This window comes from Corapipo altera, unplaced genomic scaffold (genome assembly GCF_003945725.1).
Source record: "Corapipo altera isolate COAL_440 unplaced genomic scaffold, ASM394572v1 343, whole genome shotgun sequence".
Classification (NCBI taxonomy): Eukaryota; Metazoa; Chordata; class Aves; order Passeriformes; family Pipridae; genus Corapipo; species Corapipo altera.
The window spans coordinates 312,017-328,164 of NW_020884913.1; the positions used below are offsets into that span (position 1 = coordinate 312,017).

General features: G+C 54.3%; 1 protein-coding gene across 3 annotated transcripts in view; it reads left to right on the forward strand.

The window, feature by feature from the left end:
* SLC39A11 (solute carrier family 39 member 11) overlaps positions 1–15,547 on the forward strand; it is a 79,870-nt gene extending 64,323 nt beyond the window's left edge. For all 3 annotated transcript variants that reach the window (XM_027654549.1, XM_027654548.1, XM_027654550.1), the window contains exons 8-10: positions 12,428–12,526; positions 13,611–13,769; positions 13,936–15,547. In XM_027654549.1, coding sequence (XP_027510350.1) covers positions 12,428–12,526; positions 13,611–13,769; positions 13,936–14,014 — 337 coding nt within the window. In that variant the 3' untranslated portion in view covers positions 14,015–15,547. The remainder of the gene's footprint in view (positions 1–12,427; positions 12,527–13,610; positions 13,770–13,935) is intronic.
* Positions 15,548–16,148: the final 601 nt, after the last annotated feature.

The following is a 16,148-nucleotide window of genomic DNA, read 5'->3' on the forward strand; positions in this document are numbered from 1 at the left end:
GGGCAGGGGGGCAGGCAGAGGTACAGGCAGGGGGCACACAGGGCTGTCTGGTGCTGGTCCACTCTGTCAGTGGTTTTCCCAGAGCTGGGTGTAGGAGGAGAGGGGCCAGGACAGGTCCCTGTTGCTGTCTGTGCTCTGTACGTCCTGTGCTCTGTACGTTCTCCCTCTCTCCAAGTCCCTGCTGTGTCTTTTAGGGGATGAAGGCAGCACCAATGAGCCCCTCATTCCATGGGCTGGGATGCTGGGCAGCTCTGAGCTGTGGACCAGGGCTGGCAGGGAGGGAATCCCACGCTGGCACTCAGGGACCTGCAGCTCTGCCCTGCGGCATCCCGGGCGGGAGCTCATCCCTTGGATGGAAGCACAAGGTTGGAGGGGGACGTGAGGTCCTTGGGCACCTCCTTTTCTCCCCCTTCCCCATCAGAGACTCTTCTTTTGAGAATCAGCCCGGGGGGCTGGTTATCCCCCTCCCCATCCCACCCACCAGCAAGGGCTTGCCTGGCTGTGGTGACTGGGACTGGGGGGAGCAGGGTGGGATAACGGGGATGCAGGAGCCTGGTTCTGCTTCTTGCCCAACAAATCCCCCATGTGCTGTTTGCTTTCTGCAGGCAGCTCGTGGCCCTGCTGGGTGGGAGCACACAAAGGCCAAAGCCCTTTCCTTATGGACCGTTGCTGCTTCCTGTGGATTTGTTTCTGTCACTGAGAAATTCAGCATAAGATGAATTTCCCTGGTTGGGATGGCAGGAACGCCCGAGTGTGCCTGTGTTGTGCTGCAGAGGGAACAGAAGACTGCCCTAAAATACCTGGGCCAGTGATTCTGCTTTTCACAGGAGAAGGATTTGGGAATGTCTTTGAGACACCCTGAGGAGGAGGATGGAGAGTGGTGGGGGGACATGGGGGTGGCAGTGACTGGGGTCATGTGTGATGGGCAGTGCTGGACCTTGGCTGGCTAATTTGGGGAGGAAAAGGGAATCTGTTTCACAATTAGCTTTGAACCATCTGGATTTTCCCTGCCAGTCCCTCTCTGGCTGATCTGCTCCTCCACCAGGAATGGCAGTGATTCCAGCAGGTGGGATATTCCCTGCACCACTGGCTGGCAGCACAGGCAGCAGGAGATGCTCTGGCTGAGCTGTTTTTCCAGCTGGGATGTGAAGGCTGTGCTCCAGGGATGCTCTTCCAGTGGCAGTATCTCTGTGTGCTGGTTCCCCCTGGGGGACTCGGGGGCTGTGTGGGTGCAGCTCCATCCTGCAGCCTCCCTGTTATTTTAACATCACTTGTGTGTATAATTTTAAAAATCTGATAAAAGGCTGTTATTAAGGCTGGAAAATCAAGCCTGTAGCAACTGGGAAATGCTGGAGAGAGGATTTTCAGTGCACTTTTTGCTTGGATCTTTGGAAGCAGACGTTGCAATGGTGCTCTTTGCCTGGGTGCCCTCTCTTCTTCCCCACAGGGTCCTTGGGCACATTCCCCATGCTCCTGGCATGGATGGGGAACAGCTGCTTCTCTACTTCCTCCATCAAACCCACAGATGGCTCAGGGCAGTGTGGGTCTGACTGTTGCAGTGAATAACTTGGCTGGTTGCAGGCAAAAAACACCTGCAAGTCCGACTCGAGCTGAAAAGTCAGGATAAAACACGGATGGACTTCCCTGCATTCTTCCCTCCCCAAAAGCACATTGAATTTTTATTTTCAAGGCCATCCCCGTTACAGGGGTGCAGAGCTCCTGTCCCTGTGGAGGGCCAGGGAGGCAGAGGTGCCTGGGATGACCTGCAGCCCTGTTCCCATCCCAGTCCCAGCCCGGGTGCTGCTCCTCTCCCAGCTGACACTAGGGGGTAACATCCATGTTCCTGTCAGCCTCTTCCCACAGATCCGGGGCTGCTGCCTGGTCTCCCAGGGCTGGAGGGCAAACCCTGGAGCTAATGGGATTCCCAGATGTGGCTTTTTCCCTGGCAAAGCCCCAGGCAAGGGGCTGCCCTTCCCAAGGTGAGAGGAGGTTCAAATAAGTGGAACCAATATCGAGTTAAATGCCATAAATTACTTGGAGCAGATGAGATATATACATATAGAAAGGACTGGAGGTTTGAAAAATAAAGTGGAGTGTTTTGTTAAGCCATGGGTGGTCTGGGCACTGGGTCCTCATCGGATCCCACGGGTGCAGGTAATTTAGGGAGGTTAAATGTGGTGCAGGCAAATTTTTGGCAAAGTTCTGCCTTAGGATGAAGCTGAGTGTGTTTGAGGGGGTGTGGGGAGTTGGTTCTTACCTTTGGTTTAAAGCAGAGGGGTTTGGGGGGGGTTTATTCACAGCTGGGAGCTGTTCTTGGGGTTCATGTGGATCCCCTTTAGCAGCTGCAGGGTGAGCTGGAGGCAGGGGAGCCCCTGGGGAACCCCCAGTGGGTGTCACCCCCTCAGCACCCTCTTTTCCTGGGCTGGGATCCTCCCAAAAAAGTTGGATCTGTACCTGGTGAGCTTTTCTCCCCTAAACTCTGGGGATGGGGCAGGGATGGATCCCCTCTCCCCTTCAGCACCCCCAAATCCCACCCTTTTGCTGCACCCCCTTTTGCCAGCAGGAGGTGAGGTCTGATCCAGGGGCTGATCCTGGCTTGCCGTGGAGGCAAGGAAGGGGGAAAGTGGGGTTTGTGGGAATAATGTTTATCTTGGATTGCCTGGTTTGACCTGCTTTTGGTGCTGCTGGACCAGCACATCGTGGTTCTGGGTGTCCCACCCTCATCCCCCCTCATCCCACCTGCCCCACCATCTCCTCCAGGGAATCCCCTCCCTGGGGCAGCCGGGGAGGCAGGGGGTGAGTGGGGAAGGGATGGAAACAGAGATATGTGTCCCCCCCTCGATGATGCTGAGGATGTTTCCTCCACCACAGCACAATGGTTCCCATTCATCCGCCCTTTTGCTGGGAATGCTGGCCTTGTTTTGATCTGTTGTGCCCACAGATTGTTTCCTGTCCAGCTTTGGTAAAACAGACAGAAGAGAGGCTTCGAGTTGACAGGCAGACTTTGACTATGGCTTGGAAAATATTATTTCATGGGACAGCCTGTGCCTCCCACGCTGTGTCTCTCAGGCTGGAAAAAAAAAAAAAAAGAGGGCTTGATTAATGTAGGGAGATTGAAACCAGGCAAAAATTTTATACTGTGTTTTCTTTGAATGAATGGAAATCATTGTGGTCTGGGAGACAGCAGAAGACACACTGGGTTTTTCTCTGGTTCACACACGAGATCTCGTCTCTGGCTTATGAATAGATCCACAGTGGAGCTAAGGAAGGGGAAGGATCGAAATGTGGGGTCCAATCCCAACCTCTTTATCAGATCACAGAAACACCTCATGGGAAAAGCCCACCTAGGGATGAGGTGAGGGTATTTCCACCTTTCCCAGGATCCCAGACAAATGGGTGCAGAACAAAGCCCAGCACTGCCCCTGGTTACAAAACAAAGCTGCTTATTAAGCACCTTTTAATTAGCCTGTCCCGAAGGTGGATGTTTATTACTGGGAGTAATGGGTTTCCCCAGGGCTTTTCTATGGAAGGGTGAGGATGGTACCAGGGTGTGTTGTCACCACCTCTCTGGAGCACAGAGTGGGCAGGAAGGGTTTGAGCCGCAAACCAGGATTGTTGTGTTTCTGATCATGGTTGAACCTCAGCGGAGGTGGATGGAGAGGAGGAGAGGTGAGGTGAGGAGAGGAGAGATGAGGAGGCTCCTGCCAGCAGTGATGGCATCTTCTCACCAAGAACCTCCAGTGCAGATGTCCCAGCCCCCTTTGCAAATGTGGTTTAAGAGGAGAAATGCAGGGAGTGGGAGGCTGTTAGAGAAAAACAGGTGCTTTGAGCTTTCCTGAAATTCAGGAGCTAAATTTCAAGGCACATGAAGGGGAAGCTTGTCCGAAGTGGTGCAGCCCATGGTGGAGCCAGGCTGGCAGGAATCCCTCAGGGGGGACTCCCTCAGGCTCTGTGGCTCGTGCCCACGTGCTGGAGGCTCCTTGGCCACGGTGGTCCCCGCAGGTTTGGTGACAACACTCACTTCTCTTTCCTGTCTCTTGTCCAAGTCAGTTGGATTGAAAGCCCACAGCAGCCCAGCTCCTGGGGTTGGGTGGGTGCTGCAGCCTGGATTTCTTGCCAGGCTGGAGGAGGAGGAGATCTCCCAAGTGAGCAGGGAGGTCTCCAGAGCCTGGCTGGGAGCCGGGCTCTTGGCTGCCAATCCCTCGCTGGCTCTTCGCCTTTACGTCGCTGTATAAATAGTCTCCCCTCCTCTTCCCTCTCACTCCTTCCTCATCCCTTACTCCAGTGTCTAGACTGAGTTTTTTGATTGATTTGGAATGCTTAGGAGAGACAGCTGGTCTCCCAAACAACATCTGGCTTGGTGGAAAGTCTGTGTAATGGTTGTGTTCTCCTCCTGTGGTGGTACAACCTGAAGGACAGGCAGTGCCAGGAGAAGCTCTTTGGCTTCTCACCTCTTGGGGGGGGCTTTGGGAGAGCTGCCCAGCCCTTTCCCTGGGGGCTGTTGGACAAATGAATGGTTTGTGGATGAGCTGTGGCTGGGGGCTGCAATGGCCCAGCAGCCTGGGGTGGAAAATTTAGATGGGATTTTGGGAGGAAATTCTTCCCTGTGAGGGTGGGGAGGCCCTGGCACAGGTTGCCCAGAGAAGCTGTGGCTGCCCCATCCCTGGAAGTGTCCAAGGCCAGGCTGGATGAGGCTTGGAGCAACCTGGGCTAGTGGAAGGTGTCCACCCTTGACCTTGGTCCCCATTGCTGCAGGATGAGGTTCTCCAGGACCTCACCACAAAGGTCTCTCCTGCCCAGCTTTGATCTGCAAAGTGCACCTGCTTGCTTCCTGTTCACCTTGAAATAAAAGAAGGAGGGCAAGGCAGGAAAGCAGAGCAAGCCAAAGCCACTCTCCCTGCTGATCTCACCCAGGTGGTGCCACATGAAGCTCCCCAGGTTGGCTGTGCAGCCCTCATGGCCTGGTCCTCTCCTGGTCCTCTCCTGGTCCTCTCCTGGTCCTCTGCTCGCAGCCTGGGTTAAAAATGAGCCCTTGGAGAGGGGAAGCAAATTGAATGAAGACATTGTGAGGGAACACGGGGCGATAATGGGCCCTTTTAGAGCTACAGCTGTTAGGAAATTGTTTGGTTCCAGGTTTTCAGGCTGCACAAAGGGGCTGCTCCGGTGCTTTCAGGCTCCCCCGGCGAGGTTTGACAGCGATGCCGAGGGAAGGGGAGAGGAGAAATCGTTTCAGGGCTTTTAATTTTGCTCTTGGCTAATGATTCCCAGCAGGATGCAAACGTGGGCACATGGGAATTGTGTGTGAGCCCCTTGATGCCACCCTGGCACAGTGAGCTGGGCTGAGTGCTGAGCTCCATCACCACGTCCTGGAGCCACCTGAGAGAGGAGGAGGGAAATCCATCCATATTTTATCTGTATGTAGGGCTGGGCTTTGGCTCCCTGTGGGTCCTTTCCACCCTTTAACAGGAAGGAAGAACAAGGTCTTTATTAACCACACTCATCCTCCTTCCCTTACTTTGGTTTTCCCTGAGTGATGGGGCCGTGTTTGCTGGTGATCTGGAGGGCAAGGCAATAAATCCCTAAAAAATACCCCTTAAACCATTTCCCCCTCCCCAGCGTGTTATTTACACTGAGATTTCCATGGTATGTAAAATAATTTTCAGTGTGAAATGAAATTGCAGTTTGAAGATTCACTTAAAAAGCAGAGAATTGCCATTTTTGTATGAAGCCATAAACATTAATTGGGAATTTTTATATATGGACCATAATCCCAGCCCTGCTTTTAGACCACCCAGCTTCTCTGTGTTTAATTGTTTTTAAAAAAATGTTTTAATAACCTTTATAAGGTCCTGTATCTCCCTCCAGCTCCAGCCCTGCCCGAGATCAATGCAGCCACATCGTTAAATCCTGCTTTATTTAGGGGTGTGCCTGTATGAATATGTAAAAATTGAAATTATTTGCAGGCTGACGCTGTTTAAAATAGAATTAACGAGGTCTCACATGAGGGTTGTCTTAAGGTATTTAAAAATAGGTGTGTGGGGTCTTAACTGAAACCTCCTGGTGATGGTTGGAGTTGGAAGGTGCTGCCTGTGGCTCAGTGGCTGCCAGGGAAGGATGTTCTTGGTTTCTGCTTGAAAATGGAGACATTCCTGTCAGGAGCCAGCTCTGATGAGGTGTGAGAGCCACAGACTCTCCTCTTTATGGTCGTTGCTGTTCTCTTGTAGCAGTTTGGGGGGATTTACAGGGTTCCTCGGAGCTGGGGGTCTGCAGGGCTTGGGGTGGCACCTGATGATGCTGGATCTGCTCCTGGAAAAGGGAACATGCTGGGAATAACAGCAGTGATGGGGGTCCTGCAGCTCTTCATGCTGCCTTTTAATGCTGCCTTTCTCTCTTAGGGCTCCCCCACCCCTCTGCAGCCAGAGCCAGGTCCCACCAGAGCTGGGGGCCATGTGTGGGTGGTGTCAGTGGGGTCTGGGAATATTTGGTCTTGTGTTGGTCCCTTTCCTTGGGCTGGAATTAACCCCAGGAAACATGATGGGCAGTGACATCTTCATCCATTTATGTCCCACCCCTGGAAGTGTCCAAGGCCAGGCTGGACCTGGAGCAACCTGGGCTAGTGGAAGGTGTCCCTGCCCACTGCAGAGGGTGGGATGAAATGAGCTTTATGATTTCCAGTTATCTGTGAAATTTGAGCTGGCTAGACCATAACTGTGCAAACAGAAATCTGTCTGTGTGATGGATCCTGCTTTTTTGCTGCGTGCTGTGAGAGCAAGACAAGGGCAATTCCTCATGGCTTCCATCTCCTGCAAAGGAGGTTTTTCAGGAAGAGATTCCAGGGCTTGGTCCTGTCTCCTGCTTGTACCAGCCCTGCAGAGCCAGAGCCTGGTGAGACTCGGCCAATATTGGCCAGATTCTGTGCTCACAGGTCAGGTTCACACTCTTGTCCAGCACAGGAGAAGGTGTTGAGGCTCCCTGAGCCTTTCCTGCTGCTCAGAGAGGTCAAAACATGGCAAAAGGAACGTGTGGAGCTCGTGAAACGTGTCTTTGTGCTTCCCAGATCGGGGGAGATGTGAACTTTTACCCTGCGCATGAGTCTGACTCATAAATCAAACAGTTACATAAATAACCAGGCAGATAAGAATAAAGATTTTAAAACTCCACAGGAATAAATAGTCCCCAGACAATGGGACCAGTCCATGGGATCTGGAGGTGGATGCATGTCTGCCCTCCCAGGGAATGACCTCCAGTTTCTGTCTCCCATCATCCAACACCGAGGTTTTGCTCTGGAAGGGGTGTCCAGACCTGTGTCCTCTCAGCTCAGCCAGAGGGGTTGGTGTCTTCTCCCAGGAAACAAGTGACAGGACAAGGGGAAATGGCCTCGAGTTGTTCCAGGGAAGGGTTAGGTTGGATATTAGGGAAAAAAAGTTTAGGTTGGATATTAGGGAAAAAAAGTTTAGGTTGGATATTAGGGAAAAAAAGTTTAGGTTGGATATTAGGGAAAACGTCTCCATGGAAGGGCTGCCCAGTCCTGGCACAGCTGCCCATGGCAGTGGGGGAGTCCCTGTCCTGGGGGGGATTAAAAAACCGTGTGGATGTGGCACCTGGGGACATGGGTGAGTGGTGGCCTTGGCAATGATGACCTTAAGATTCTTTTCCTTAAAACAATTCTATGGTTCTGCATTCCTGGCATGGCTTTCTCCACCAAATCCATGGCTGTGGAAGGTGAGGAGGGCAGGTACCCGGTGCAACCAGCCCTGGGTCCCCTGGCAGTGTGTTTTCCATGGAGGATGATGGTGGAGGGAGCAGCTGAAGGGGGTGGTGATGGCCAAGGGAGCCCCTGGTCCCACATGGCTGGGGCAGAACCTGATCCACCCTTGGGCTGGAGGAGGCCTCTCATCTTTGGGATCTGGTGGGAGAACACTGAGCTGAGCTTTGCTGGAGAGGGGACATGGGTGGCAGCCCCATCCTGGACTGACCTGGCACTGCTGGTGGGGATTTGTGTCGGGAAAGCTGGAGAATTCCGTGCTCTCCAGCTGGAGTTCACGTCCCGGTGCTGCAGTCAGGGGGGAGAGCAGGTTTTACGACTCTGAACTGAGCTCACACGCCTTTGGGATAAATTAAGGGTAAAATTTCCTAAAATTGTAAATGTTTACAGTGTGTGGATCCAGAGCTGGGGGGGCAAGGCTGGCAGGGGGCCAGGCAGCAGATGTGACACAGAGCTGGAGGCACGGCTCCAGCCCAGGAGATTGGGTGGGAAGAGAAGATGGAAGAGGGATGGAAGGGTGGGAAGAGGGATGGAAGTGGCTGCTGAGAAGCAGCACTGGAAGGGCCAAGTCTTGGGAGAGCACGTGTTGTTCCACTGGGATGTGCCACACACGGCTCCAGCCGAGACCCAACAGGAGCTTCTCATGGAAGAAATTCTTCCCTGTGAGGAGGAAATTCCTCTCTGTGAGGGTGGGGAGGCCCTGGCACAGGTTGCCCAGAGAAGCTGTGGCTGCCCCTGGATCCCTGGAAATGTCCAAGCCCAGGTTGGACGGGGCTTGGAGCAACCTGGGCTAGTGGAAGGTGTCCCTGCCCATGGCAGGGGGTGGAACAGGATGAGCTTTACCATCCCTTCCAACCCAAGGCATTCCATTCCCTATCTGGGAGGGGGGTGCCTGCTCCATCCCCTACCCAGGATGAGGGCACACGTTGTTCCTGCATTTCTGTGCCCCTGTGAGTAATGGGACTGGTGGCTGCTCTTGAGAGGAGGATGCACAGTAGGTTTATATCCTGGTGAGGTTTTTTTTAATAGCTTGAAATGTTTGAGATGGAAAAAATGCTGCGTTACCAAAGGGCAGATCCGCGGGAGCAACATCCTCCCGCTGCTCCTGTGGATTTGGCCTTCAAAGCTTTGAGCACCACGGGCTCACCAGGAGCCCCCTGTGCCCACGGGTGGGTCAGGCTGCTGCCCGGGGTGGGGATGTGGCCCGGGGGGCATCAGGGGGGGTGGCAGGGCCAGCTGCCCCCCCTGGCTCCCCCGCACTCCTCGCGTGAGAGCCTCCCGAGCCGGCGGCCGTGCCGAACAGGTAGGGCAGGTATGGGAAGCGCCGAGGGCCCCGCGGAGCTCCTTCCCATTCCCACCTGGAGCCCTGATCAAACACCTCGACGGGCGGCCCGAGTGGGAGCCATGATGTAATCTTGGGAACCCAAAACAATCGGCCCTTTCATGGCAAGACGATAACAATCAAAACAGTATGTAAGGGCCTGCCATGCAAGAATACACATGCACATTATACACTGGAGGGAATTGAAAGCCGGAGTGAAAAGGGGCTTGTTAAGAATATGTAGCCTGCTTTCATAATCAGTTTGTAAAAGAATAGGCCCTTGAAAACAAGGGTTTAGGCTTATAGAAGGCTTTCTGTGCCTTGACCTTGCAAATATGCAGAGATGCCAACTTTTTTTTTGAAAGTGAACTTGGAGTCTCCCAGCGTGGTGCCATAGCAGTTGGCAGGCGAGCTGGGGGTAGGAGGTCCGGCCCTGGTGTGTTCCCGGGGGGACACAGAGTCTTTCCATCGAGCTGGTCCTCGTTGGAGCTCCACCAGGATGTCACAGGTTTACCTTTTCTTCCTTAAAACTGCTGCCCAGGGCCCTGCTGCAGGGGAGGCTCAGCCAGGGCCGGGGCAGAGCCATCACAGCACTGCTGGCTCTCTGCAGAGCTCACGTGGGGGTGACACGTGTCCTGGTGGTGCTTCTGTCCCCACATTGAGGAGGTTGTGCAGGACATCACTGTCAGCACCCCCATTTTACAGATGGGGAAGCTGAGGCAGAGCTGGGAAGGGTGATGTGTCCAGTGCATGTTGGCTCCCTGTCCTTGACACCTGAGTCCATTGTGCCCAAAGGAAGAGACACCCAAGTGACATTCCTGTGCTGGCCAGGGTGCTGGTGGCACAGCCACTAATGGGACACGTGCATTCCCAGGCAGAGTCCCGTGTGGTTTCCTTTGGAATGTGCTTCCTTTGGACCAACTCATGTTTGTAGGTTGGGGATGAGCCACAGGTTGTCCCCCTTGTCCAGTTGGACACAGGTGACCCATCCACAGAATCCCAGAACTGTTAAGGTTGGAAAAGAGCTCCAAAATCATCGAGTCCAATCTGTGCCCAATTCCCACCTTGTCCCTCAACCCAGAGCACTGAGTGCCCTGTCCTTGAACACCTCCGGGGATGGGGACTCCACCACCTTCCTGGGCAAAAATCTGACCAGATGAGATCTGCTTCTACCACCTCTCTCCCAGTTATCCCTCACCTTCTTCTCTTTTAAGACCCTAAACTTTCCATCCCAAGCACTGTCCCTCTGGCTGCATTGGCTCATCTCCCTGTTTCCATCTCCTCCGTGTCCCCACCTCCCCATGGGCACCCCGAGCTCGGGCTCCCCTGGGCCGGGCTGCTCCAGCTCTGTCTCGGTGCTGGTGTTTTACAGTGTATTCCTTTGCAGTCGGGGGAAACCTTCCAAGAATCCCCACCTATTTCCGTCATAAGGCGCCTTTGTTCCCCTCGCACACAATGCAGCTTTGATTCCGTCCCTTCCCGGCGCCCGCGTTGCCGTCAGCTCCACGTGGGAGAAGGTGTGAGTTGTGCACGGCTCGGCGGCCAAGAGGGACAGGAATGTCCCTTGGGATGGTTTTGTTCCACAGGGAGTGCTCCTCTCCTTTGCCCCAGCACCCGGACCCCTCCCGGGACGCAAACAGAGGTGGCCCCCGAGGTTCCCCCCGCGCGGCCAAGCGAGGCCGAGCAAACAGCCAGGCTTAGGTGTTCCTGGCCTCGTGGTGTCACGGAGTGCTCCTCATCCTGATGGGATTAGTGTCCCTGGGAAGGGCTCAGAAGGCCCCAAAGTCCAAGAAATGTTCAGGCAGAGCTGCAGCGGGAGGAAGCGTTGGAGGAACGATGGTCCTGGGGGAGCGCGGTCCGGGTGAGCAGGAGACCACGGTGGGGACATGGAGTGATTGGAGGCCAGGAGATGTTATGGGGACCTTCTCAGCCTGGTCCTTTCTGCCCCACGGACATCCCAAGAAACTCCTCGTGCAGGGACACTTGTGGGTGTCTGGGTCTCTGGTGGCCTTTGTCTCTGGCCACGTCCTGCACTGAAGCTGCCCTGGCTGGCAGTGCCCATGCAGTGGGCATTTCCTGGGAAAACAGTTAAAATCCTGACCTGGGATGGGGCATTCATTGCTGCCTCCCTATGAGGGCTGGGGGGTGTGGGTGGCCTGGCCCCAGTGGGTCCCTGTTGGTGTTGAGCACACCAGAACCCGTTTGCCATGGGGTGTGAGTGCCGTGGCATGTGGCACAGTGGGCACTGCTGTGCCACCTGCAGCCCTGTTCCCATCCCCATCCCCATCCCTGGACATCTGGCACTGCTCTGGAGATGCCCCAGTCTGTAGGGCTGGGCTGGTTCTTGGGGGAGCCCTGGTGGGCTGTGCCAGGGGTGTGTGGGAAGGAAAGGAGGAAAAGAGCAGGGACAAACCCACCCGATGGGCTTCTCCTGGATCTTCCCCCGGATTCCATCCCCTTCCTCCTTCCCCTTGGGGCTGCTGCAGGGCTGGGGGTCAGCGTGGGGTTCCCTCCTCCCAGTGGGGGCGAGGGGGGGACTCTCCACCCTTCCCGTACAGACCCCTCCATTCACACCTCCCTCTCCCACCCCATTAATTTGTTGTGGTCGGGGCCAGTAAAAGCTGCTTTGTGCGAAGGCGAGGGAAGGAGGAAAAAAAGCCCAGGGCACAGACAGCGGCCCCAGTGTTTTCCAACAGGGATGGTTTTCCCCCTCCGTCCTCCCTCTCTTTCCCTTGAATAATGTTTTTGATTGTAATAGCCTGTCCTGGTTAGGGAAACCCGCAGCCTCTCCCCCTTCCCCTCCCCTCTTCTGTAAACCCTGGTAGAAGTTTAAACAACCCAGAGAGATTTTTCTCACCAGTCTTATTTTACTAATAGGAAACAAGTGTTTGAGGCAGCAAAAGGGAGCTTGGAGCTGCTGGCAGAGGAAGGGCTGACCTCAGGGAGAGGCACTGGGCTCCTGCCTCGAGCTGTGGGCTGAGGCAGATCCCAGCCCCTCACTGCTGCAGCTTTGAGCCCCCAGGATGGTCCCTCTCTTGGTGTCTCCCCAGGACAGGCCATGGCCAGTGCCACCAACACACACCAGGGGAGACATGATGGAGAAAATCTGCCCATGGCAGGGGGTGGAACAAGATGGGCTTTAAGGCCCCTTCTGACCCAAACCATTCCATGATTCCATGACTGATGGACAGTCCAGCTCTCCCCTCTGCCTGGTTTTTCACTTCCATGGAATCTTTACTCGTGTCTCTTTGTCCCTGTCTCCCAGCAGCCTTCCCCAGGCTGTGCTTTCCATCTAACACATATATATATATATATATATTTGTGCTTTTTCTGTGTGGTAGGAACTTAGCCATTGGGATTGGGATCCAGAATTTCCCGGAGGGCCTGGCTGTCAGCCTGCCTTTGCGAGGGGCTGGATTTTCCACGTGGAAAGCATTCTGGTAAGCTGAGCTCCTCTTCTCCCAGGGGAACAAGAGCCCTCCACCAGCACCTCCTGCCCATTGGTTTCCTCCCCTGTCCATTGTGTTGCTCCATCATGGAGCTGCCCTTGGAATGAGTTTGCTCCAGACCTGCTGGGTCAGCTCCTGAAATCACAGGGAGCTGGTGCTGGGAGTGCTGCTGGTTTCCTGTGCTGAGGCAGTGTGGTGAGCTCTACCCTGCTCCCTCCACACTGCCCGAACTCAGATCCAAGCCCTCAGCTCCCTGGGGATGCATCCATGATCCTGACAGGTCACCACATCCCGCTTCAGTACCTCTTGTGACCTCCCAGATCCTGCACTAAATATTTTTATTTTTTTTTAATTTTTATTTTATTTCTTTTTTTTTCCTCCCTTCACTCCAGGCTAGATTTCAAACCCAGCCTTTTCCCTTTTCCCTGAGGTGAAAAAGCCCAGGGCATGAACCCTGGGAGTGCAGGGCTGTGTTCACCTGGCTGGGTGATGGATGGGAGGGCAGGGGGAGGCTCCGAAACTGCTCCTGCCAAAGCTTTGTTTTCTTTTCCTCCCACCCACCCCCGCAAGCGGGTGCTGGGACTTGCACCAGGATTGCTGCTGCTGGGGAGTTCCCATGGTCCAGAGAGTTGAAACAGTCCTAGAGGGAAAGAAAACGAGCGGGAAGAACATGATTTTATCCTGGTTGAGGCTGTGGCCAGATGTGGATTCACAACCTCAGCTCTTTGGGATTGAGTTATGCTGGTTGGAAATATTTCCTCTCTGACCCATCCCTGCCTGGGAGCTGGACCCCCAAATCCCACAATGCTGCTGGGGGGAGGAATTGGGCCATGCCTTAATTCCACCCCTGGAAAATTCAGCTGGGCTGGGTCAAATCATTGCCTGTTTAAAATCATCCAGGTGACTTGGCATGGCATGGCCAGTGTGCCACCCCCTCCAGGCCACGGTGGCACTGGGGAATGGGGGATGGGGGTGCAGTGGGGATGGGGAGGTGTGAGCCCCGTCATCCCATCGGGATGGCTGTGCCACCCCTCTCTCCAGGCTCCCAGGGGCTCTCAGTGGGGGTGTTTGGCAGGTACGGGCAGCTGAGCGGGATGGTGGAGCCCTTGGCCGGCGTGTTCGGAGCCTTCGCCGTGGTGGTGGCAGAGCCTCTCCTGCCCTATGCCCTGGGCTTCGCCGCCGGGGCCATGGTCTACGTGGTGATGGACGACATCATTCCCGAGGCACAGACCAGGTGAGGCCCCTGCAGACACCGTTACAGGCAGGGAGACACGGCGGGAAGCACAGAGGGCTCCGGAACGTCCCTTCCCTTGGCCAGGGCAGAGACACGCGGTGCTTCCCCTCCTCCCAGCCGACATTCCCGGCTCCTCGGAGCTCACCTCTCCCCTCTCTCCCTGCAGTGGCAATGGGAAGCTGGCATCCTGGACCTCCATCCTGGGCTTTGTGGTGATGATGTCCCTGGACGTTGGGCTCGGGTAGGGCAGCGCTGCAATCCCAGGAGAAGAATTCAGAGCCGCGCGTGCGAGTTCGGAGCCGGGCGCGCGTCATCCTCCGGACTGGTTTTGTACATATCTTTCTGGGATCTGGCTTGGTGTTGATTTCCTATAATTTTATATCTCTCTCCCCCAATGTCATGTTGATGGTTTTCAAAGCACAAATACGGGTGGTTGCTCCCAGATCCCGCTTTCCTTTCGCCACCAGGTTTGCTTTTCCTCTCAGGGGGGGTCGTTGGACGACGCTGGGCTGGTTTCTCCGAGTCGGGTCACTCGGGGATTTTGATCATCTTTGCTCTGTAGAAGGTTAGAAATTCTCTGTCCTGTGTTGAAGCTGGTCTGTGGTTAAGCACTGAGGCATTGGAATGGAGTAAACCCCTTAGGGAGTCTCGAATTCCACCCTTTTTTGGGAAGGCAGGTGGAAGGCGTTAGGGCTGCGATAACACACACAACATATCGCAGGACTGCAGGTCTCCCGTGTCCTGCTGGTCCTTGGGAATGCTTCAGGGAATTTGTTTTGATGGATGCAAATAGTCCAGGCAAATAAAAATGAATTTTCTTGGGATCTCTTCAAGGGGGAAATGTCTTTTTTTTTTTTTCCTAAATTTATCTAAGCGAGGCACTGTTCTGATGAGTCATGTCCAGTGTTCCAGGGTTTTCAGGAAAAAAAAAAAACCAGGAAAGAAGAATTTTAGTGTTTCCCAGCATGTACTCTTTGACAAGGCAAGGTGTGGTCCTCCACACTGTCGCTGATGTGCTGCCTGATGCCGGATACAATTCCACGTGGACCTGTGTTTGGCCTTCCTGAGGGATTGCTGGTTTTGGTGGGCCATAACTCCCTGAAGAACCAAGGAAAGGTTTGGTGATGGTCCTGGTCACACTTCACCTGCAGAAGAGCCAAGTCAGCACCTGAGTGTGCTGGGAGCCCTCGTCTTCCTGAGCAGCATCAGGATGAATTCATTCCTCAGGATGAATTAATTATCCCACCTGAAGAGCCAGAAACGTGCAACGTGGATCCTGCCTCTTCACCTGGTGCTTTCCAAGCATCTCTTGTGGAATGGCTCTTCCTGAGCAGGCAGGATTGATCCCTTCCAGACTGAGGAGTGAATCCTGCCCATCCCTGTGCCCGGCGCACACTCAGGTGAGAAGGGAATTGCCACAGTTGGAAGGATGCTGCAAATCCCAGCTCCCCCTCACCAGGGACGCTTCAGTCTTCAGCACAAAGGGCTTAGACCCTTCAGTGGGAATAACTGGATCACCTGGCTGCCTCCTGCTGCTCAGTCCCTCTGGAAGTGGCTCTGGGATGTCATGGATCACCTGCTGGAGGGGCAGCCAAAGGGAACAGGCTTGAATTAATTAAGCTGGAGTTGTGCATTTTCATTTGGTTCTTTCTTTTTTGGTTGGATTTAATTTCTACTTCATTTGTGGATCACTCTGGATGATACAAAACTACTGTTTGCCAATGGATTTGACCTTTCAACTGTGATTGGTTTCAATAAATGGGAAATCGAGAGTTTGCGCTGATTCGTTTTACTGCTGTAAAACCATAGCTTTGCTGCTTCTCCCTCTGTTCTGCTGTGTTTCCTTTCTCCAGCTTAATTGTTCCTGGCTTGTCCAAGGTCCTGCCTCTTGGCCAGCAAGGCAGCTGCTTTGGGGATGAAAAAAAAAGGGAGAAAAAGCCAAGAAAAGGCAGTTTTGCAGTGCCTCATCCAGACAACGGTGAGAGTGTGTTCCTGGGGACCACTGGTCTGCCCAGGTGAGCCAGGTATGTCCAAGCACAGGGAAAATTTGGGATTGTGACCCTCAGTGGGAAGAGCAAGATGTGTCAGGACCTTTTTTTTAAAAGCAGCAGGTGTTGTCTGTCCCTGCCATCCTGGGGTTGGAGAGGGAATGGACCTGGCATGGCTGGGAATCAGTGTGTGTCCTTCCCAGTGCCACCAGTGGCCAGGCTGCACCATCTCCCACTGCTCTTCACCTGCTTTCCAGACACACTAGAAGTGTCTGTAAAGCTTTTAGCCCTCTGTCTGCAGCCTTAAAAACCTTAAAATCCTCCATGGTGTCCACGGGTCAGGATGGCTCCAGCCCGTCAGGGCTATTTTCTGGTTTGATTCCCGGCGCGT